The sequence below is a fragment of the Zosterops lateralis genome (assembly GCF_965231275.1).
Source record: "Zosterops lateralis genome assembly, chromosome: 7".
Lineage (NCBI taxonomy): Eukaryota > Metazoa > Chordata > Aves > Passeriformes > Zosteropidae > Zosterops > Zosterops lateralis.
Window position 1 is genome coordinate 37,303,155 of NC_139767.1, and position 24,214 is coordinate 37,327,368.

Here is a 24,214-nt window from a genome sequence, read left to right on the forward strand (position 1 = left end):
TTGCAGTTGGAATGGCTGATCCCAACATTCTCCCAGCTCTGGTCACACACAGTCTGCACTTTGCTGGCCTGGCTCTCCCTGTCTGCACCAGGAGTGTCCCAATCCCAAACACACACATTCCTGAACCTCACCTCCCTTCAGCTTTGCAGTTCTTGGGAATTTGGGGTGCTGAGCCTCTTCCCTCTGTATCCCCACAAACATTTACTGGGAGTGTTTCATTCCCGACCTTGGGCTGCTGATGGATTCACCAGTCACAATCCCAGATCTACACACTGGCCAAAATTAAAGTTATCAATGTGATTTCAGCTTCCAGGAGGAAATCAGCAGAAATGAATGCAGTGGGCTTTGTGACTCGAAAAGGTTCTTTTTGTTGTCATTCATTAATTAATATGGAAGGGATACAGGTTATTGAAAAATCAATCCCATGTGCAAAATGCCAAAATCAACTGCTGAAGTATCAGGCAGCGAGTAAACAGATCAAAAATGCAATAAATCCACTAATGCTGGATCAGAAATCTCCCCCTTGGTTCCAAAAACACGATGCCAGATGCAGGAGTGGAATTACTGTAAATTTGTGCTATTACAAATGTGCTTTTTTTTCCCTCACTCTGTTTTCACACCGTTGGCAGAAGAGAGAATTGGGAGCTCTGTGGGTTGTGTGCTGCAGAGCAGATTGAGCACGGGGCTGTCACAGTTCATCACAGTTTGCTTTTCAGGCAATATTGATAAGGCAGGGGATGATCAGGAGGGGCCATTCCTGGGCAGACCTTGCTCTGGGGCAAGACAGGAGTTGGTGTCACTGCCAAGGAATTTGGTGTCCCAGATTCCCGAGGCAGGTCCATAAATCATCCTGAGACCGAGGCAAGGCTGCTCCCAGCTCCAAGGGACTAAAGGAGTGATGCTTGTTAACATTTGAAATGATTTCCACCTCCTCAAAAATCCTCTGCATGGATTTAATCACAATATTTCTCCTGATTTCTTGAGTGGATTCCACACACAATGAAAGAAATCTGAACTTTCACTCCTAAGCAGCATTTTCACCTCTTTCTCTGAGTTAATTCCTTACATGTATTTTACACCTTTATTAAAATGTCCCCCCTCCCTTTTTTTTAAGATACACGTTTATTTTTCTATATAAAATAAACTGGGCTTGGTAACAACCTCACCAAGGTTCTTCAAATGCCTCTTAAAATGACACCACACTCTCTTTTTAGGACCATTTTAACTCCTTTTCCCCAGAGTTAAGCTTGGCTGCACAACAGGGTCCTGCAGCCTTTGTAGGACGAATATTTGAGGGAATGAGAGGCAACTCCAACAAAATACAGAATGGCAGCAGAATCCCATGGATTCAAACCCCCAACAGGGGAAGAAAAATTGATTTAAAAATGCGTATTTTTAGGAGCAAACCCAGGTTTGTATAAATGGCATTTTATAAAATGTGCATCTGATTTTGTCATGTGTAGTCTCCAATTATTTCACCTTAAATAAAAAAATCAGGAATGTGGGATCAAGGACAAGTTTCAGAAGCACTGAACTTGTGAAAGAAAATACAGCAGAGGATACATTTAATGGGTTATTAAAGGAAAAAAGGAGTGTCAGCACCCCTGACTTACCCAAATCACTGTGCTGTGAACAACAGGAATAACAAGATTATTTTAGAATGGTGAAGTCAGTAAAGACAGGAGAGTCTGGATGCTCCAGGGGATTCTGTGGTGTTGAGACCAAACTGAATTCAGAAGATTTGGCATCCAACTGAAGTTACAAATATCAGCAGCTGTGTGCTGCACATCCCATGGGGGAAATGTTTGGCATCAGGAAAATAATCTGTACATGGTAAATACAACTCCAGGGAGAAAGTGCTTGAAATTCAAAGGTTAACAATTAAAATAATCAAATCCCAAACAAAATAATGTGCTGAATTTTCTCTTTAGCAATTATTGTTATCACCTTGATCGGTTAAATCCTTGTTAATCCCAAAGCATCCCGAATGAGAAACTCAGATAACAACAAAACTTTAAAAAATCCCTATTTTATAAACATTTCTAAACCCTCTGTCTCTGCCAGAGCTCAGAACAGAGCTCTGGTCTTTAGTATCATTTTAATAACAACAAGAAATGATGTGAGCACTGGAGAATGAGGCTGGATTGCTTCAGTCAGGAACACATGAACTCCACAACTTAAACCACAACAGAGCTGCTCAGCAGTGCTGGAATCCCACCAGGAATTCCCAATCCTGAATCCCCAGCAGAGCTTTCACTCCTTACTGTGTCCTGAACACAAATCCCTTTTCCAAACAAACACTGCCCAGAGTATCTGCAATAAATGAAGAGTCTCCCAGCATGGTGGGTGTATTTGTACCTGAAGCTTTTCAAAGAATTCAACACCCCCAGCAAGGAGGGAGACCTGCAGAGCCCCTGGTTCCTTTTGTTACAATGGAATGGGCTCTGGGAGAAACTCAGGACACCCAGGAGTCAGGGCAGCTCATCCCCATGGAAATGAAGGACCTCAGGCTTCCCTCACAAGTTTGTTCTTGTCAAACCCAAGTAGTTTTGGCACTTGAGATGTTCAGGGGATGGACTGTGCAGAGTGTGGTGCCTGGGGATCCTTCCCTGGCCTGGGGTGACATGGAAGACTTCAAACAAGGCTCTAGGAAATCTATGTGCTTTGCAGCAAATATGCAAATATGCAAATCTCCTCAAGCAGTTAACGAGCTGATCCCTAATCTAGTGCAGGAGAAAGAGAAGCAGCTGCTGCCCAGGGTTCTACAGCTCCCCTGCAATCAGGACTTCGATGCACAAACAAGGAAAAGCTCAGAGAAGAAGGGGTCGCCTCAGGCCTCCTTTCTCATGCAGGGCTGGGTGCTGTACATGGAAAAAGGGCTGGAAAACTTCCTGGAGGATGTTCCACTGTGCTGCAGAACAGAATCCTGGAGGAGCTGCTGGTTCCAGGCCAGGTCCTGCCGTGTCCCCTCAGCCCCAGAGCTCCTCTGGCATCTGCAGCCAAAAGGAATCAGGCAGGATCAGGTCTGGCAGATCCATCCAGAACTCTGGGACTCCAGTGGATGCAGAGATTTCCATATTTTCCTTGTTAACTGGTCCATTGGGATCACCCAGTGGTGCTGGAGCTGCCTCTTAGGCAGTGGGGTTGTTAAAATGATTAATTAATCAGGTGTCTGCCACCTTTTAATGAGTGTGGGTTTGGGTGTCCCACAAAGGACATGGATTGCTTTTCCCAGTAACTTCAAGAGGATAATCAGACTCCAGGGTGATGGAAACACCAGTTGGTCTTTGCCAGCTGGTCCAGGAAGCAGAAGAAACTGGAATGTTCCAGAAATTCCTTTAGTGCTACATGCTTTCAAAGCCTGGGTTCAGCAGGCTTTGGGAGGAAAACAAGCAAATAAAAAAAGTGAATGATCCTTATTTTAGGGAAAAGAAAAACAGTTGTGAATTGAACCTGCATAAACAAATGCACGTTCAGTGTAATTGTGTCAATTCCAGGGAATGTATGGTGGGGGATTTCGGGAGGCTCTGCTGGAAGATGTCAGTGGTTGTACAAAATGGGTAATGGGGGGGTCAATTTTCAATCCCGTGGGATCTAAGGCTTCACTGATGGTGTAAAACACAAGGTCCAACCACAAGAAATTCATCCCTTGGAGGGAACTCAAGCCTCAGTAGGTGAAAGAAATGATTGGTAGGAAGTAAGGCAGCAATATCTCCAAGGATTGATCATAGCTCTTGGAATCCAAAGCTTGGAATCAGCTCTACGACTTCCCCGGGAGCAGATTTTTTGTCTGATATTCCCTTTTTTATTGCAATTCTGACCGAGATGTCGTTTGAAACGTTCTTCACCGATGACTGTTCAAGCCCACTCCCCTCCCCTTGGACTTCATGGCTGGAATGGATCTTCTGGAGGGTTCTTGTGCACTCCTGGAATCGTCAGACATTCCTTTGGGAAGATGGAACACGTGGGCAGCTGCTCGGGGTACTGGGATGTAGGAACTCTACACACAGGGTCGTTTTCCATTTGAAAAAGCAGGAGAAAAATGGGAGAAAAATCTGATGTCTCCATACTCCTGTTCCATTTTGGGACTTCTAGCTGTATTCAGGTAAAAGAGTGGGGAAAAAAAAAAAGAAAAAAAAAAGACAATTCCCAACCTCCAAGCACACAAACGATGGAGTTTGTTCCTTTTCCTGTCCCTATTTCCCGTCTCCTGTCGCAGTTCCTCCCTGCTGGTCCCGACAAGGCTGTCAGGACTGGCTGAACTCAAGAATCATTTGGCTGCAACATTCATGCCAGGTCTAAAAATAATTTCAAACTGGAAAGTGTTTTGTAACTGCTGCAATAATTTGGGGTATTTGGCACTCTCGAGAGTTTACATTTGGTTCGTCTGAAAAAAGCCATTCTGGAAAGAAATCAGTAGAATAAATCCTTTTATTCTAACCTGAAATGGAAACTGAGCTCCCAGCAAACAAATACTGGAGCTGACTTTCTGACTTTCAGTGGTTTGTAATTTTCAGATTTTTCTTTGCATTTTTTTTTTTTTCCCAACATGCTCACGTCGACTTTCCAGTCAATTCACCCGAATTCCAACAGGAATTGGTTTATAAATTGGTTCCAACTGGAACTGGTCATTTGGAATTTCCAGCACAGGAAATCATTTTATAAGTGCCTCGATAAGTACCCAAAATTACAAACGGATGTGTCTAATACCTAAGGACAAGAAAAAAAAAATAAATATGGCTATAAATGCAAATGCTGTATTAAACCCAAAAAGAAAAAAAAAAAAAATAAATCCTAAAACCAAAAACCTCTATGATCGGGCAGAAACGGAAGGGCCGGGCTGGGTTTTGCTGCCCCCTAATTAAACATCAATGACAGCAGAGTGCAACTTCAGTGTCACCGTCGCACCTGCCAAATTAACATGATCTAATTGTTATTTCTAGCTACGTTATGGCAAGGTATGGACGGATGGACCCCGGTTCTCCCCAGTGCCCGGGCTCAGAGCCGGTGCCGCGAGTCGTGGCTGTATCCGCCGGGAGAGCCGCGGGTCCGGTGGGGTTTGTACAAGTCCTGGTAGGGGTCGGAGTATTCCTCCTCCACGAGGGGATAGTGGTCTCGGCTGTGCTGGGAACTGGAAGACAAGCGGTTCCTGCTCTTCCGAGCCCTCTCGTTGTGGTAATTCTCGTCGGAGCTGATGAGGCCGCGCCGCTCGATGGGAGAGTTGTCGGCCGAGTGGGCACCGTGCCTCCCGCGCTGGCTCTGCGGGGGCCAAACAAGGGCAGCGTTAATACCCCACACCCGGGGGGCTGCCCCCTCTCAGGCCTGCCCAGCCCCTCCAGCAGCCTCGGGGGGCTCAGCTCCTGGCCCAGCCCGGCTGCTGCAGGGCCTCCACCTCTGGTTCCTGCAGCCGCAAGCTCGCCCTGCTGAATATTATTACATCGAGCATGAAAAGTGAGCTGATGTAGTCAGCATTTATCACTTTTCTCTGATCAGGAACAGAACGTTTCACGCTGCTAACTCTGCTTAGGGAATGTCTAAGTGTCCGGTTCTGCGGTTTTTGGAAAACATCTGAAGATGTTGGGTTGGGTTGTTTTTAAAAAGGTGCAGCTCTGAGCCTGATTTAAAACCCCTCCTATGACCAAACCAATGATGGGCCGCTCAGCAGGCAGCAAAGGGGAGGCTAAAATCATAAGATAATAAATTCTTTCAACTGAAACACAGCATTTAAATATGCTGACAGAAAATCCCTTCCTAAGATAATCTATTAATTAGAAGCCTTTGCTCTCCTCACGTTCCCATAATGACAATGCCCATCATTTGTCACATGAACAAAATTAGTTCATATTTTTTTGGCCAGTTAACAGCACAATGAAGAAATAGCCTAAAATAAGTATTTTGTTTGCTTTCAGCACACATTAAACCTCTCAGGAGTATCAGCACCCATCTCTCAGGACAAACTCCGTGCTGAAACTCCAGCTCCTACTCTCTGGGATGTAAAACCTTCCTCCTGCTGCTACAGCCTCTGCCTGGAGACTCTTTTCCTGAATAATTTATATCCCAGGCTGGTGTGGGCAGGGCAGGGATGGAGCAGGGGGTGTGTGGTTACAGCTCTGGGTTGGTGCTGCCAGGGAGACTCCTGGACAGGGGCCCCTCTGCAACCTCAGCCCCAGAAACTGGGGAGAATTCCAGCCAGAGGATCCCAGGTTCTCCCCAGAGCACCAGGTTTTAGTGGGGATTACAGCAAAGTGCTTCAGGAATTAAAGGCAGGCTGGGAGAGCTGGGGGTGATCACCTGGAGAAGGCTCCAGGGAGAGCTCAGAGCCCCTGGAGAGGGACTGGGGACAAGGGACAGGACACAGGGAATGGCTTCCACTGCCACAGGGCAGGGCTGGGTGGGAGATTGGGAATTCCTGGCTGGGAGGGTGGGGAGGCCCTGGCACAGGGTGCCCAGAGAAGCTGTGGCTGCCCTTGGATCTCTGGAAATGTCCAAGGCCATGTTTGACAGGGTTTGGAGCAGCCTGGATGGGCTTTAAGTTCCCTTTGAGCCCAAACCATTCTGGAGTTCCATGATGAATTATCCCTGTGTTTATATGACACAAATGCAGTTTGGATGTAAAATCCCCTCCATTAAGTCCAGCTTTAACTCTGTGCTCAGCCCTCTGTCTTCCCTGTGGTATTCACCTCTCTGCTGCTTTCCTGAAACCTTCCTGCTTCCCTGGGCTGGTCACACATGGAGTAATGGCCCAGGTGACTTTTGATTCCATTCCTGCAATGACTGGAACAACTACCTGCAGGAATGGACTTGGGACCCAAATCCCCTGGAGCCCAAGGAACATCTCCCCCAGACCTGAGCTATGGGATTTGAATCCATGCACTGAAATGAGGCTGGATTGTATTTAGAGTTAATCAGCCACAGAGGCAAATGACTGGTTCTGGAGTTAGGTAATCCCAGGATGGTTTGGGTTGGAAGGGAAATTAAGGATCACCTAATTCCTTCCCCTGCCATGGGCAGGGACACCTCCCACTATCCCAGGTTGTTCCAAGCCCTGTCCAACCTGGCCTGGGACACTTGCAGGGATGGGGCAGCCACAGCTTCTCAGAGCAATAAATATTTTTTTATGCCAAGATCAAATTTCCTCTTCCCCCTCAGATCAGCGTGGAGCTCTTCCTTGAAGGAAGGCAATTCCCAAGAATCAGGTGTGGCAGGCCCAGCAGTGCCACCTGTGCCCTCTGTGACTGCTCTGGGTCTGTGCCACAGGATGTGACCCTCACGACCTCCCTGAGTCAGGAGTTCAGCTCAGAGCAAACCAAAGTCCAGGACACAGCCAGGTGAAAATGGGAGTCTCCCAAATCTGGATTTGGTGAAGCAGGGACAGCCTGTCCCAGGCTCACTGCTACGTGAGCCTTTGGGCTTTTGCTTTTCTGTCCCCGAGGTACCAAGGGCATGAGGAATATAAAATCTTCCTGTATCACAAGCACCTTTGCTAGTTAATTAGCCTGAGTGCCTTTTAATTACCACACACATCATCACAGGGAAACCTGATGCAAATCCTTCAAAGGTTCTGAACGAGTACAAAACCTCCTCGTGATAAACAGGGACGGTGGAAATCCTTACTGTGAGACACCCATGGAAAACACCAGGACCTGAACCCTCCTGGCACGGAAAAGCTGCAGCCTCTGGTTGGGCATGGATCAACTCCAGGAGAAATTTACCCCTCTGCAGAGCACCAGCACCATTGATCCCACCGAAACCCTTTGGAATTCGGGTGAAGTGGGGATTAAGTGATGCATACCTTCAGCCAGCCCACTGCACAGGGGTGATTTTCATCTTCAGTGTGAGTTTTCCCTAAGTAAATGGAGCAACATTTCACAGTTATTGCTGGTGTCCATTGATCAGAGAGAAATAAATGCCTGAAAAAAATTCTGTGGATACACCCAGTTCTCAAAATGAAACTGAAGAGGTGAAAGTTCTGCAGATGGTATTTTATTGGCATGAAGGGATGGAAAACTGAAATTTTAAGGCAAGTGGAAAATGGAAACAACAGTTTACATGTGCATGTCATTATTAGTAACAGAACAGTGCTTGTGCATTCAGCCACTCAGGAGACAGTGACTTGCTGGTCCCAATAAAACCAAGCAGGGCTTTAGAAAGGTGAGTGCAGGAATTAAGCACCTTCAGGGAAGTGCAGCTCACTCAGAGCAAAACCAGCTGGATGTTAACTGAAAACACCAAACAACAGTCATTTCCTCCAAAACTGTTACCTGCTTCCAGACACTCCACAAGCAGAGCAGACGTTACATTTGTCAGGTGAATTATTCATTAAAAGTCATTTGTTCAGTTCTATTTCTGACGTACATTAGCAAGTGACACTCCTGGAGTCCCACACACACTGAAACTCGCAGGGTTTTTAAAGCTCCCTGCAAAATCCTGAGCCCCTCAAGCACTCCCAGTCATCAGCCCCAAACATTTCTGGTTTCAAACTTAATAAAGCACGTACTTCTCATTAAGGACTATTTACATGCCACGATTGAAGTGTCAAAGTTCAGCCGAGTCTGAGCTATCCCTGTGGAAAAAAAGGGTCACAATTTTTTTTCAATGGGTAAAAAAAAAAAAAAAAAAAAAAAAAGAAAAAGAAAAAAAAAGTCTTTTATTCGCACTCAAAGTTAACAAGCTTTTTCACCCAAAAGGGAAGAATAAAAGGGATCACAAACAGAGCTGACTCCTGGCTAGGAAATTGATGGTTGTCTTACTTTCCCACTAAATAAAGGCAGAGCATTCCCAGTCTTGAGCACTGAGGGGCTGTTTCCTCCCTGCTCCCAGCGCCCAGACATGGATCAGCAGCGCCTCAGCGGGCCGGGGTGAGCGTGAGCACAGCCCCCGGCAGAGAGAACACCCTGCCCGGGGCGGCGGGGGCCGTTCCTACCTGCAGGCCGGAGATGGCAGCGGGGTACGGGGACAGGGCGGAGGAGCCCAGGGTCCTGCCCAGCAGGGGGGTCATGGGTGTGGCACTGGACGTGTGTGTGGCTCGCCAATACGCCTCCAGGTACTCGGCCAGGTGCTCGCAGGCGTCCTCCAGCTGGTTCTCGTCCAGGATCACGTCAAACATGTCCTGGGGGGACAGGACAGGGGGACGCGGCGAGGTCACGGCCATGGGACACACGGCAGATGATGAGGTTGGGATTGGGCAATGAACACAAATCCCAGCGAGGGAGGGCCAAGTTTCTTACAACAGCATGGAGTGACAGGAGGATGGACTGACACCGAAACATAGAAGGGACGGATGGGATTTTGGGAAGGAATTCCTGGCTGGGAGAGAGGGGTAAGAGCATCTGGGAAAAACTGTTTTCTGGGAAGGTGATGAGGTTTTGGCACAGGGTGTTCGGAGAAGCTGTGGCTGTCCCTGGATCCCTGGAAGTGCCCAGAGCCAAGCTGGAGCAGCCTGGGATGGTGGGAGGTGTCCCTGCCATGGCAGGGGTGGCCCTGGATGAGGTTTGAGGTCCCTTCCAACCCAAACCATTCCATGATTCTGTGGCTGGAAAAGAAAATGGTCCAGGTGTGTCTGGAAGGTGACCAAGAGCCAAAGCCCTCAGGAGCCATTGGACACTGTCACTGGGTGTTGCATGAGCCCTGTTTTGCTCCCAGGCACAAAACTCTTCAATTTATTTATTTCTCTCCAGTGCTGATGGCCCTAAAACCTTCACAGCAGTGAAGGCAGTCCTGACAGCAGCAGCATTCCTGCCTCAGGGAATTCTCCAGACACCACCTCCATGTGCTGCCTGGAACCACCTCCAGCCCTGCCAGAGCCAGCAGAGCCCCTCGAGAGAAACACAACCCTATTTTCAGCAGTTTAACTTCCTATCTCATCTCTAATCTTAACTTTGCAAAGTACTGTGAGAACAGCACAGGAAATGGAAAATAAGTGCAGGTGCCGTGGGTGTAAAGGGCAACCAACACCAACCACAGGCTGCTCCCTTCCACCTGTTTTTACAGCTCTCAGAATAAGATTTAAAATAATAAAGCCTTACTTTTTTTTTTAATATACTCTCTCTTCTCAGCATGGCAGAGAAAAGTTTCCTCCTCTGCCAGCAAGGAGGAGTTTCCTTCTAAACAGAATAGTCCTAACACTGCATCCCTCAGTCCAGTTCAGTGTTTTTTGTTCCTCTTTTGCTCCTCTCTTTATTTTCTGCTTTTACTCTTTTGCTATTCACCCAGATGTTGATGCACCACACATTCCAGTCTACCACTCACTTGTGGAAGTTATCAATTAGAACACAGTTTAATAAGAAAATAAAAGAATGTGGTTTGCTTACACATACTTTGCTGTGGAAAAGACTGAAATGAAACACTTGGGAGTGTAGCATGCTTTCTTAAATAAAGAATGAAACTGGATTTGGGACTCTTTAACAACTGTCACCCTTTGAATATGTCACTGCACAGTAACTCTGGACTGGGGAGCCTCTCAGGCTGTGCCTGGAGCTCACCTGGAGGAGCTGCAGCCCTGGCAGAGTCCTGACTCCTGTGTCTGCACAGAGAATAAATGATAGAGAATAAAACACACTCGGGTTTTCTCTTCCATTGAACAGTTCTGCTCATCCCTCAGCTGGCTTTGTTCTGTTTCCACAGATCTGGCAGGAAATCCTCTTTTAGGGAGATCCCTGTTTGAGAGGGTCATGGAATAAAGCAGTTCCCCTGCAGGATTTCCTTACAGGCACAGAAATCAGCACAGGAGCATTCCCAGCTCCTGGGGACTCTCCAGTGATACAAATGGCCTTTCCTGAAGAGCAGATCAGTGGCCACTGTCCTCTGCTGTTAATTTTGGTTTGCTGCAGAACCACTGTGCACCTGAGAGGAGGAGGAATTTCAACTTGTATATATACCCTAATTATATTTTAATTAACCAAAGCGCTTTAATTCTGCTGCAGTATAATTTTAGGTATCTTTTAGGTTGTGTCAAATAGACCAGAGGGGTTTGTAGCCTCTCTTAGCATGGGCTAAGAATTTAGGAGTTTTAAAAAATAACAACCATAGTGAACTGTTTATGAGCAGTGGATTTAAGGATGTGCAGTTTGTGTTTCCTTGAGCTCTGTCACATTCCTGCAGTAGCGTTCCTGGAGTCCTGCAGTGCCCAACTCCACTTTGAGCAGCATCAGGGGCAGATTAGCAAGGAATTAATAATGAAAGCAGTTCCTGGGCTCAAATATGCCCAAAGAGAGCTATTTTTACAATGTCTAGACATGCAGCACCAGCTCATTCCTTATGGCTGGCTCTCAGCAAAGGAACACAGGGAGGATTGCATCCTTTGCAAGGACCTTCCCTTTAAACAAACACTCCAGATTCTCCTCTTGCAGCAATCTGAGCTGCAAAAGGGATGAAGCAGGAAGAGAGGGAGCAGTGCCTTTGCTCTTAGCAGTGTACTTTTACTCAATAAAATCATGGGCCAACTTTAATTTCAAGCCAAGCCAGACTGTCACCTCCCTGGGAGAGCTCGAAGTCAGCAGTCACTTCCTTCCCATCACCAGGGCAAAGTGCTGAGCTGGTTTGTGAGCAGCTCCTGGGCAGGGCTGGGTTCAAGGCTGAAACCTGGGACTCTGACATTTGGAGAGGCTTTTCTGATCCAGGTGGGGCCTCCCCTGGTTGCCTTCAGCTCTGGAATGCAATTCCAGGGTGTTGAGGCAGAGTTTGGTTAATCTGGGGATGGAGAAACCAAGTGACACAACAAGCTGCAGCAGCACATGAATCATTTCATGGAATCTGGGAATCCCCAGGAGTTGGAAGGGACCTAAAAAATATCTCATCCACCCCCAGCCATGGCCAGGAACACCTTCCACTATCCCAGGGTGCTCCAAGCCCTGTCCTGGGACACTTGCAGGGATGCAGGGGCAGCCACAGCTTCTCTGGTGACTGCTCTCATTTCAGCTGATGTGAGCAAAGTGAGGCTGAGTAAGAGGAAATCACTGTATGAAGAGCACAGAAAGGCTGTCAAAGTGTCCAGGGTTCTGTGTGTAGGTCCAGAGGGAACACCTTTCACACAGGACAATGTGCAGAGGCTGTTCTGTGTGTAAGCTCAGGGCAAACACCACAAACCATTCAAACAGGGGCAGCTGCAGTGCCAGTTCCTGGGCTCACAGCCAGCAGGAGTTGGGAAGAGATGTGTTTTAGGGGGATCACTTTGTTCTCCAGGACAGTTACAGTTCTGGTTGGGTCACAGGAATAACCAGCATTTTAAAGAGATCACAGCTCAGTAAAAAGTTCCATATGGGAGATGTAACACAGCTGAGCTCTCCAGAAGAACAGGCTGCCCAGAGAAGCTGTCACTGCCCTGGTACCCACAGGGATCTTCCCATCCCAAAACCCCACACAGATCCTACACAAAGCCACAGCCAAGTCCATTCCCACTGCCTCTGTCCCACAAACCAGGTGTGGCTTTCAGAACTAAAAGCAAACTTGAGCTGCCCTGTCCAAACCCCTCCCACAGCCCTGCCCATGAGCCCTGCAGGCCTCTCTCTGCTCCAACAGCAGGAATTCAGGGTGCCAGGAGAGGGGCAGGACCTTTGATCGGGAGTGAGGAGAGCAGTGGCTGTGCTGTGATGAGGTGACTGGGATGGCTGCAGGATCACACACCCCTTTCCCGTTCCCTGGGCAAGGAGGGGAGGCCTCTGCAGCCTCCTCTCCAAACTCAGACTTTGTCCCTGTGGGACCTGGATGGAGCTGCACAAATGATGTAATTTGCTAATGAACTGATCTGTTGTCCCCTCCACGTCACTCCTGCCCTGTCACCCTGCCAAAGACCAAAACAAACGCAGGAGATAAGCAGGATGAAAGTCTGCAGCCCTCTGTGTCTCAGGAGTGCAGGGCTGTGTGAGCACCAGCAGGGAGTGATAATGGATGGCCCCAGCTCTGCATAGGGATCAGCACAGCAGGAATCATCACAATTCCACAAAGCAGGAGCTCTTCAGCCTCTCCTCTGTACTTACTGGTGGGCATTGTGCAAGTTTATCAGCTGCCACCAACTGGACATTCAAGTGTTTGCTTTGGGACTTCCCTCTGGACTTGATCAGTCGCTGCAAAACCTGACAGGAGGAAAGGGCAGAAGGTGAGTTTAAGGATCATCTAACTCCCTAAATCTCAGCCTGACATCCCCCTGAGGGATTACCAAGGGCAGGAGCTCTCCATAAAATATTGCCCTTGAACATCCCAAACCTTTCTGATAACCCCTCTGAGAAGTGGGTACATTTCCCTCTGGATCATGTTTGAGCCCTTTAAAAATTACAAATGCATTTTTGCTTTATCCTGCTTTAAGTCCTGAGTTATTTCTGACAACAGAGGAGCACAAGAATTGTATTTATACAGATTTATCTGGACTGCTGGATGGACTGTGGCACACCAGCAGTACATTATTTATGTCACTTTTTCCCCTTTTCAGGTGCAGATTCCACACTGCCCATTCCCACTTTGCCCTCCTGGATTTTAAGGTGAGGAATTACCTTTGGAGAGGACACCTTTACATGGACAATAATTGGTGCTAGAGATGTCTTGATAAGCTGTGCAGGGTGGTTGATGGTGTCTGCATCCAGGACAACCAGCTGTAAGGACCTGGCCAGCTCAAAGATTCTTTCAATCTCACTCTGCACTTCAGCTGCAAAGGAAAACAAAGCAGGTGAAACCCCTGAACCTCAGAGTAATGGGATAAAAATATCTTCACCCACTTACTGTCACAGAGTCCACCTGTGAATTGGTGGCATTGCCATCAAATAACCTGTTACCTCTACCTCTAATGCAAGCAGTCACTCAGGATGGCAGAGATTGGGAATTTGGGGTTTTTTTTCACCAAACCCAACTCCTCTTAGTTCCTGGGATGGTGTCCCAGAGAGCAGGATATTGGAATGCAAGTGATACACACAAATTTCCACCCTTGTGCAAGAAAGAGTCACACAATCACAGAACCAGCGAGGTTGGAAAAGACCTCCGAGATCATGGAGTCCAAATAAAAATTCCTCAGGCCACCGTTCCCCAGTAGTGCTGACACTGAGGAGAGGGGCAGGACCCAAAGTCTCACAGCCAGACTCAGACTGAGCAAAACTCAGCTATAACTGCTCAACAATAAACACAAAAGTGGTCCCAGGGTCAGGAATGACATTTCCTTGGCTGCACAAGTGAAAGCTCTTTGGCTCCTTGTGCTGTGGAATTAAAAGCACAGGGCTGGGAAGGAGGAGGAGGAGCTGTGAGGCCAACTCAGGATTCTGCAGTAAAATTCTGTGGACACATTTAAATCTGCAGAACTGATGTGATCTTGGGAGTGGCTGGAGCTGGGCCAGGGCAGGTTTAGGTTGAATTTCAGGAAAAGGTTCTTCCCCCAGAGGGTGCTGGGAATGGGCACATTCCCAAGAGCTCCAGGAGCGTTTGGAGAGCGCTCCCAGGGCATGCCCAGGGTGGGATTTTGGGGTGCCTGGAGCTGGATCCACCATCCTTCTGGGTCCCTTCCAGCTGAGATTCCATGATGTGGAGGGCTGGAATGGTGTCCTGTGTGCAAACAGCCCCTGAACTGCACCTGTGGCAGTGCCTTACCCAGGCTGGACCGGGTGTTGGAGCGCTCGATGATCGCCCTCTTGCTGGGGTTGTTGAGCACAGACCTCTTGGCCAGGGAGATGTCAGCTGTCACTCTGGTTATGGATATCCTGGGAGGAGAGCACAGCACACACAAACACAGCACTGGGATTTCCAGCCACAGCCCGTTCCAAAGGGCAAACACAAACCCAACATGCTCTGACACGTTTCCAAATGAGTTATGGCGTCATTAAAGGAGGACTGAAGAGAAGTGCTGGGTGACTGGGAAATATTTCCTGTTCCCTGAGCTCTGGGATGGAGTTCCTGTTATTCTCCTTAGTGCATTAATTAACTGCTCTCCTCCCAGCTCACTCATCTCCTGCAGGAATTTACACAGTGCCAGAAATGTGAGGCTTGGGGCACTCAGAACAAGGAGCTGCCGTGTACCAGCATTTTCCTCTTCCTCCAGAGTTACACCAGGAGTAAACCCAGCCCAGCTGCCAGGGAGCTGTGCCAGGGGCTGGGATCTGCAGGAGGAAAGGAAGTGGAACTCTCTGGGCTGCTTGAACTCAAAGTTTAATTTTGCTGCACCTCTTTAACTTAAGGCAGGTGAATTATTTACTTCATCTGTCAGTGAGTTAGAGAGACACAAAATGTTACATAGCGAAGACCACACAATCCCCTCATGTAAAAAATCTGTTTAGGAGGCCTGTGATGAGCCAGGAAAAAATGGAAGGAAAGCTGGGAATGACCAGCAGCTTTTGCACACAAAACCTAAGAGTTATGCAGCTCTAAGTGAAATTTTCAGCTGCAGGGTTAAAAAGAAGGGCAGTTATTTTTCTGTATAATACATAAAGAAATGCATTGACAGAAAATGCAGCAGAGGCCAAAAGTAAAAGTGAGTTTCAAATAGAAATGAATGGATTGTGGGTCTGTGGCTCACTGGCCAGCAGGGGAGGTTGCAGTTACAAAGGAAGGAGCTGGCAAAGCCAAGGGGATTCAGGCAGGGAAGGAGTCAGGTCTCTCTGGTGCCTTTGGAAAGGCTCTTCCTTGGACACCCAGCTCCTTTCTTGGTAACGTGGATCTCTCCCAGGACTGCAGAAGAGATGGAAAGAAAGGAAGAAAAAAGAAAAGAGAGGGAGGAGAAAGACCACAAAGCCATAAAAGTTGGCAGGAGGACCAGAAAGCAGCTTTTCCCTGAGCTCCTGAGAACTAAAATCAATGGTCTCAGGCTGCTGGTGGCACCAGGCTCTCCACTGCTGAAATTCCATACCCCCACCTGAGCCAGCTGCCAATACTGCTGATGGAATTAGGATTTCCAGAAAACCACTTCAGCTGAGCAGCTCAGAACGGGGCAGGAGAGGAGATACTTTGCTCAGGAGTTGATCATTCAGTGTTCTCTCTGAGCTGTTCAGGGATCAGTTCAGCACTGCCACCTCCTCACTCCTAAAATCCCAAACTCCTGCTCCAGCTCTTCTACAGAACATCCTTTTTCCTGCCCTGCTGCCCATGGTTTGGGTATTTCAAACCTGACTTAGTGTTATCTATTACCAGAACAGCTTCTTTTCCCAGCTGGAGGATCCTGAACTAAACTGGGGAGGGCAGAACATCCCAAAGATGCAGCAGACACCTCCAAAGACTGAGGTGATGCCACGGGCCAAGCCAGTGCTCCTGGCAAGGAAATCCAAATTATCCTCTACAGCTCCAGCTGAACCCTTTTATTTCTCAGCATTGCCTTCTTCCAACCACCCTTTTCAGTATTTTTGCCTGCTTAAGGCAGTAAAAATAAAATCTTTTATAAGGATTATTTTAGAGCTGATTTTTCTTAGGTGTTGGGAAGACACTGAGACACAATTCTGGTGTTAAACTACGAAATCTTAGCCCAGCCATGGCACAAAAACGCAGAGTATGTGCACCCCTAGTGACACATGAGCTGTGTCCCACTCTTCAGTGGTGACAAAAAGCCAGAAAATCAGCTTGGATCATGCAGCAAACCCTCTGGCATTAAAAAAAAAATACAATAAAAGAATTCACTGAAATGTTAGTAACACATGGGCAAAGCAGCATGAGAAGGACAGAGTTTCTCACCTCCCATCAAACCTGTGCTTCAGGAAGTCAAAGAGAGCTTTCTGCATCATGTCTGTCACCTTGGCAGAGGGGAGAAGATTGAGCAGGGGGATGGACAGGGAGAGAAAGAAGCCAAAAGGAAGGAGAGAGGTGAGTAGAAGGCAGGGATACAGCCAAGAACCAACACCCTCGATGGGCAGAACCATCCCAGAGCCCTGCTCCTGCCACAGTGCTCAGTCACAAATCCATGGGAGTCTCCTGGCTCACTGCTCCTCCCAGTGCAGGGCTGGCAGTCTGTGTGCTCCTGTCCTGCCCTACCCTGAGCATTTCTCATCCCCTGCCACATCCAGCACCATTCCCAAAGCTTCCCAACACATGGGATGTTTGTGGGGCACTGGGGCTTTCCCTACACAACATTGTTAGAGTGGGTTTCAAACCTCAGGGATGAGATCTCTCATGCTGGGGGAGTGTTCTCAGAGAGGGATAACAGCAAAAAAAAATGGGATGTTCCCAGTGCTGGATGTGAGAACACAGCCCCAAGAGCTGTCATCTCTGCCATCTGATTTATTGAGCAGCTCCTTGTCCTTTCCAGGACAACTCAGGCTGACAATTATTATCTGCCAGGCCAGGCAGGAGCTTCAGCAAAGCCCCCAGGCCTCTCTGCCAGTTTATTTCTCTCCTTCCAACTGATTTCTTCAGCTTTTAGCCAGAAAAAAATAGTCAAAACCTTTTCCCCCAAGTAAAGACAAGGCATTTTTGCTATTGGAATTAATATTGTGTTACCATTTTCACATATTTGTATGTTCAAGGTGTTGTTGTTGGTGGTTTTTTTTTTTTTTTTTTTTTTTTTTTTTTTTTTTTTTTTTTTTTTAAAGAGACAGGGTGGCAGATTTGAAGAGGATTTTATGAACACACACAGCCTCTCTCCCCTCCAAACTCGAGAGGTAAATTGATCTGTGGTGCAGCACAGAGGGAATTTCCTCCTGTCAAAGAAACTTCTCCATCCAATTAAAAGGCAGAGAGAGCAGAACATGAAGTTCCTGCTCTGCTGAGCTGCACCTCCAGCCACTCTCACATAACAACAATGCCAGAACACTGCATTATGCCAAGGGTTTCCCCCCCCAAAAAAACAATATTCCAATATGTTTAATAATATCCTATAAATTACTGGCGACATTAATTAAGCTTAATGAAGTGTATCCTTGATTTTATGTTCATTTAGCTCCTGGTTCAGCACTTCCCAGATGGTTGAGCTCCCCAGACTGCCCTGCTCAAAGTCTCTGCTCACTTGAGTCTGTAGCAGCCTAAAAAAAGGCTGTCCTGGTTATTTGGGCATGTTATCCTGCCCACTTCCACCTCTTCTAGGAGGGTTAAAGGTTTCTTTGCAAAATATTTGAATTTATTAACGAACTGAAAAAAAAGAGAGAACAAGGAAGCTCCTTCAAATGTTTTGCTAATTAAGTTCAAAGCACAAGCTGGTTTGATGAATATTTTTCATGTGTAGAGTCCAGCTCATTAATTTGACTGCTTGTAGCAGGCACAAATTCTCTTTTTGACTTGATTTAATCAGGAATGAGTGCACTGAAAAGAACTGATTTGCACTGTGCTTAAGACAGTACAAGTTTAGAAGTAACTCTGAGCTCTTACAGAACATTTTGGCAATTATTTAAGCTAAATCACTTGAAATTATCATAATCCAGTTGCACTGAGCCACACACAGAATAATTAGTGAGGATGATTAGAGATAATAAAAGCTGAATTAATTGCAAACACCTCAGTCCATACCTCATAGCCTTTGAGTGATGGGCCCACCAACACCACAGGTCTCATGGATGGCACTACATCATAGGGGGGAATATGTTCTGTCTGGAGGGAAAAAAAAACAACCCTTCAGGTCATCAATCAAACAACATCCACAGGGAAATCCTGGGGGATTTGGAATTAGAAGGAGATAAAATGGAAACAAAAGCATCACTCACCACTTTTTGTTTCTGTTTTGCTAGAAGACCAAATGAGAACTTGGTTAAAACACACCCAGGCAACCAGAAATCCCTTGGCCAAAGCACTTTGGTTTCTCTTTGTGCACCTCCCTCTGCTCAGGCTTCACTAAACTGGGCAATCTGTGCATTAAACTGGGCATTTTATATATTAAACTGGGAATTTTACACATTAAACTGGGCATTCCATACATTAAACTGGGAAACCTGTGCTAAAATGGGCAATCTGTGGATTAAACTGGGCATTCTGTGCATTAAACTGGGAATTCTATAGATTAAACAGGGCAACCCATGCTAAAATGAACAATCTGTGCATTAAGCTGGGCATTCCATATATTAAACTGGGCAACCTGTGCTAAACTGGAAAACTTGTGGGTTAAACTGGGCATTTTATGCATTAAACTGGAAAACCTGTGTATTAAACTGGGCATTTTATGCATTAAACTGGGTATTCTATACATTAAACTGGGAAGCCTGTACATTAAACGTCTCTATATTAAACTGGGCATTCTGTGCATTAAACTGGGCAATTTGTGTATTAAACTGGGCATTTTATACATTAAACTGGGCAACCTGTGCATTTAAACTGGGCATTCTGGGGCAGCTGCCACTTTGTTCCCAAGGTTTTTTCTCAGCCCTCAGCAACTCCTGCCTGGCTGGAAATCGTTGTTCTCCTCCCCTGTGCATGGAAATAATGCTGGAAAACACCTCAGGAGCTCAGCAAAGGGGAAAGAAAATCTGTGTTCCTCATGTAGGGTTTTTAAACAGAATTATTAGCAAGGGTTTCCCTAAATCAGTCCTGCCTTACCTGCGGCTGTAGGTGTGGCTCGAAATGTGCCAGAAACCATCTCTCCAAGGCTTGAAGAAGAATTCCCACTGGATTTTCTACAGCAGCAGAAAGAGCCTCATTAACACCAGGCACCCCAAAAATGTGGGAGGGTTTTGGGGAGGAATTGTCCCATGAGGTCATAAATTAACACAAATTACATAACATAAATTACTCTAACAAAGCTAAAAATTAACTGGTTTATCATTATAATATGGGATTTTATCATACAAATCCAGGAGCATCTCACTGAACTCAGTAATTTCTCTGTATGTTGAGACCCACTAGCTGCCTCTGAAGTTGTGTCAAAAAAATTTAGAAGAAATTTGGATGCTGTTCAACCATTCTGAAAGCTTTTCCCAGGTTTATCTCCCAGACCTCTCCCCAGGGATTTGCAATCTCCAGGTTTGGCAGGGTGGAGACTCAAAAACTTCAGGCTGGAAGATGAAGAATAAAGGATAACAAAGCTGATCTTACAAAGTCTGATGAGTCTGGTTTGGGCCAAAATGGAGAGAAAAAAAAAAATGGAAGGAAAAAACCCCACAACCTAAAGAAAGGTGGGAAAAATCTGGGAGAATGTGAGCACCAAGTTGACTTTAAGGCTCACAGAACTCTCAGAAATTCCTGTCATTATCCATCACTGCTCTTTCCTAAAGTCAAACCCATCTTTTGTTTCTCATCACCCACATCCGCTCTCTGCACAAATCCATCCTTTCCCTGGGGGAATCCCAAACCCAACACCGCAAACGCCCTGCAATAAAGCAGCAGCAGGTGACCTTTGCAGATATTGCCAGGTGTGAGGAAGGATTTGCAGGGATTTGCAAAGGTCAGGGCTCTCTCACCCTCCGTGGAAGCGGCCCCTCTTCTGCTCCTGCTGGATGCGGATGTTCTCCAGGCGCAGCGGGCTGGGGATGAAGCCGATCTCGCAGCCCTCCTTCACCAGCCTCCCTATCCACCAGTCGTTGTTGTATTTCTGCAACACAGCAAAGTTCATGGCTACTCCAGCTCCCAAATCCCCTCCTTTTCTTAGCCACACTCTCACCAGAGCTCACGAAAGAACCTCACTCACCTGTTGGGTTGTGAAAGGAGAAAAGATAAAGTTTATTTTGGGATCTCGACTTATACGGTCTTTGGGATTTGGTCAGGGATTGGGGGATGAGGTTAACAACTCTCTGACTCCACATGTCAACTTAGAAGTTTATCAGAAGTTTATTATGTATTATTTACCAAACATCACTCTCTGTTTATTTTAATATGCCTGAGAAAGCTTCAGTAGAAATGTAAAACATCAGAAAGCTGAAAAATCAGGGTGACAACACTCAACTCCACTCTGGATATTCACTCCCATGTGTGAGACCAGAGCACGAGGCTCTTTCCCCTTGTTCTGTCCCTTGCTGATTTAATTTCAAGGTTGATTTAATGAGCAGAACTCATTTCTTTGAGCTGAGGGGCCACCAAACAACCTCCCAGCAGCAAACATAAAAATAACACCTTCGGCTTCTCTGTCAAATATTGCTTGTCAGATTTAATGGTCTAGACAAAATATCATCACTTTCCCTTCCTCCTTTCCGGGTATTAACAGGTTATGACAGATTAAGAAAAATTCACCTTTAGGAAGAAACTTTAATATATACCTAAGGTATAGCATTTTATCATTGACCTTTAGTAACATATATTTTTTCTGCTTTATTGAAAGTCTGGTCTGTCCCTAATGATGGCAAGATGAAAAGCAGGATCCTTGGTGGATATTGGAGTGGAAAAGGATTTGTTGTAGCTGCTGCCAGCCAGCAGAGCTTTTGAAGGAAAGTATCTGAAAAGCCTCTCCTCTGTTCTGCTTCATTAGGCAGCTCAGTGTTCAAAAGAAACATTGCTTTTCACAACTGACTCTGGAGTCATTAAGAGCAGCACCAGTGAATGGGTTTTGTTTGCCTGCCTCGAGGAAAAAGCCATCACAGAGATCTCATCTTCAGGAGCATCCCTGCTCCTGGCTCCACATTTGCAAACACTTCAGTTCCTGCAGGAGCACAGACAGAAACACTGAGCCCCTGCTGTCAGAGGGGCAGCAGGGCCTGGTGATGGCTCTGAAACACTGAGCCCCATCACTGAAACATAAATGGGTTTTTATCAACCCAGGTATCTGAACATTAACCCAACCATAAATATTAACATGTAATAAAAACTATGGGAGTGCAATCCTCATAGCCTGAAAAACCTCTTTATCCTCTTTTATATATTTAGGAGAGAGGTTCCATTCTTTTATCATTCCAGCTAAGTATTTATTCCTCCTGCTGTTCTGACCTTGATTCAGACAATGGCAGCGAGCAAAGCTTTATTTGAAGGATGTTAAATTACAGAACCACTTCCAGTCTGTGAACCAGACAAATCCTTCAGGATTCAGCATCCTGCTGTCAGAAATCAGTGAACTGACAGGTTGTGGGAAGTGCCCAAGGCCAGGCTGGACAGGGCTTGGAGCAGCCTGGGACAGTGGGAGGTGTCCCTGCCCAGGGCAGGAGGTGGCACTGGATGGGCTTTGAGGTCCCTTCCAACCCAAACCAATCTGACTTCACAAAACCTGAGTTCCAAGGGCACTGCCTGCTCCATTTTGGCTCTAAAGGTACAGCCTGACCACGGGAATGTTTCTTCATGGAGCTCTGAGTGATGCCTCTAAACATGGGATAAGGATCAGCCCCTCTGGAAAGGGACTGGGGACAAGGGCTGGAAGGACAGGACACAGGGAATGGTTTCCCACTGCCAGAGGGCAGGGCTGGCTGGGACATTGGGAATTGGGAATTCCTGCCTGGGCTGCAATTCCCACATTTGCTGTGGCTGCCCCTGGATCCCTGGAAGTGCCCAAGACCAGGGCTTGGAGCAGCCTGGGACAGTGGAAAAGTCTCTCCTCATTTAAGGTCCCTTCCATCCCAAACCAGTGTGGGCTCTGCTGGGAGGCTCTGAACACACAAATGCCAAGGCTGCAGTGAGGAACACGGATTTATCTGCATTAGGTCATTCCCTCCCCTGTGTTACTCTGTGTGTGGGAGGAGCACGTTCCCTCCCCTGGTTGCCATGCCCATGATTCCTTCTGCTCTGTCAGGAATTGTTGCCATTTCATCCTTGAAGCAAGCACACAATGTATAGTTTGGAGGAGACAGATGAGACATACAGGACAAATCCTCAAAATAGCAGCTCCTCCCTCACTGCCTCTGCTCCATCCTGCCAGAGGGTGACCCGACTTTGCACCCAGATTAGCAACAATTCCAAAACCTGGAACCATTGTTGTGGTCCAGATCATTGAAAAGGAAATCCTGGTCCAGATCATTGAAAAGGAAATCCTGGTCCAGATCATTGAAAAGCAAATCCTGCAAAAAGCCTGTTTGCAGCATGGGGGGAACCATTCCCCAAATCCTGCTGAGTTCCAGCTCCAGGCAGGCTGAGCTGACAAACACCAAGTGAGCCAGATGCTTTACAGCTCAGTGGCAGTGTGATCACAGGTTTTTAGACCTTGGAAGACAACTTATGGAATGCCAAGACATGGATTTGAGACACTTGTCTGGAAAAATGTCCAGGGAAGGATGACAGGAGCTTAGAGTGTGCAACTCAATCAGTGCCCTGACAATAAAAGTGGCCACGTCCAGGAAAACCAAGATTAAAAACTGGAAAAAAGGGAATTTATTGCCTTTCCCTCTCAGGGAGAGGGGATATGAAGCAATTCCCTGTTCCAGCAGCAGAGGAGGGGCAGCAGCAGGTGTTTTCCTCCTGAATGTGCTCTGTCTAAGGGAGATCAGTGCTCTGGAGTGATGATGAACATGTGTTGAAAGAAAGACGCAGATGAGCACTGAACACCCCAAAATAAACCCAAAATGCAGAGAGGAAAAAGTGCTTTTGCAAGCTGCAAGCCTCTGTACCAATCCACAGCACAACAGGGGGTTATGCAAATGTGGAGGGCTCACTTCAGATAAAAAATTGCAGAAAATATGCTCAGCATGCAATAAAATGCAATTTTCTCTACCAAAGCCATACTCAGGGCTCATTTATTCTCATTTTTCCCCTTATTTTGCATCTGTCCTCTTCAGGATTTTCTTTGCTTACTCTATTATCCTAAATGTTACTTCCTCTCTGGAAGGGAGCTTATCTGGTGGATTTTTGAAGACCTGGTGTGACCTGGTGCTGCTCCATGGAATCCTTTGTGCTCCACGGAATCCCTTTCTGCTGCACCATCCTCTGATCCATCACAAACTTGTTCTGATGAAAGGAATCTGAACCCACCACTTTAAAGGGTGTTCTTTCCTTCCTGTGTGATGAAATTCCAACGTGTTGGTAACACCAAGTGTTCCAAAGGGTGCAGGAGCTCCAGGAGGGATAAAGAACCACCTCATCCTCACTGTGCCCTCTCAGCACTCCTGGATATGGCTCAGCTGTTCAAATCAAAGCCTGTAAAAAGATTTCTTTTTCCTTGGTTTTACCTCTTTAATGTGGAGGAAGTCCTTGGCATCGAAGGAGATGGCAGTGCTGGGGACAGGAACATCTTCATCCAGAGCCCCACAGTAACTCACGTTGGTCTTGACAGCAAATGCTACTGGTTTGGACTGCAAACAGAAAAAACCACATCAAAAACACTGGGAACTTTATATCCAGAAAAAATCCAGCCCTAATAATTTCACCCAGGCCAGCAGAGAGTTCAGCTCCCTGGAGAATATTTACACCAAATTCCCCCAACATCTTCCCTGCAGATATTCTGCCTCAACAGCCAGAGGGTTTCAAAAGCAAGTGTGAATTTTAGCAG

At 46.7% G+C, this 24,214-nt stretch overlaps 1 protein-coding gene across 4 annotated transcripts in view; it reads right to left on the reverse strand.

Moving 5' to 3' along the window:
- Window positions 1-1,103: 1,103 nt before the first annotated feature.
- The window catches only part of CACNB4 (calcium voltage-gated channel auxiliary subunit beta 4), a 45,071-nt gene continuing 21,960 nt past the window's right edge, over window positions 1,104-24,214 (reverse strand). For 2 of the 4 annotated variants that reach the window (XM_083864798.1, XM_083864799.1), the window contains 12 exons: window positions 23,895-24,017; window positions 20,277-20,407; window positions 19,417-19,493; window positions 18,591-18,610; window positions 18,397-18,477; window positions 16,633-16,691; window positions 14,566-14,675; window positions 13,485-13,636; window positions 12,975-13,070; window positions 8,924-9,109; window positions 7,793-7,845; window positions 5,182-5,259 (listed from right to left, as the gene is read on the reverse strand). In XM_083864798.1, coding sequence (XP_083720924.1) covers window positions 7,795-7,845; window positions 8,924-9,109; window positions 12,975-13,070; window positions 13,485-13,636; window positions 14,566-14,675; window positions 16,633-16,691; window positions 18,397-18,477; window positions 18,591-18,610; window positions 19,417-19,493; window positions 20,277-20,407; window positions 23,895-24,017 — 1,086 coding nt within the window. In that variant the 3' untranslated portion in view covers window positions 5,182-5,259; window positions 7,793-7,794. Of the gene's footprint in view, window positions 5,260-7,792; window positions 7,846-7,963; window positions 8,564-8,923; window positions 9,110-12,974; window positions 13,071-13,484; window positions 13,637-14,565; window positions 14,676-16,632; window positions 16,692-18,396; window positions 18,478-18,590; window positions 18,611-19,416; window positions 19,494-20,276; window positions 20,408-23,894; window positions 24,018-24,214 lie in introns of those variants that run through there. The other 2 variants (XM_083864801.1, XM_083864800.1) reach the window with 2 other exon arrangements.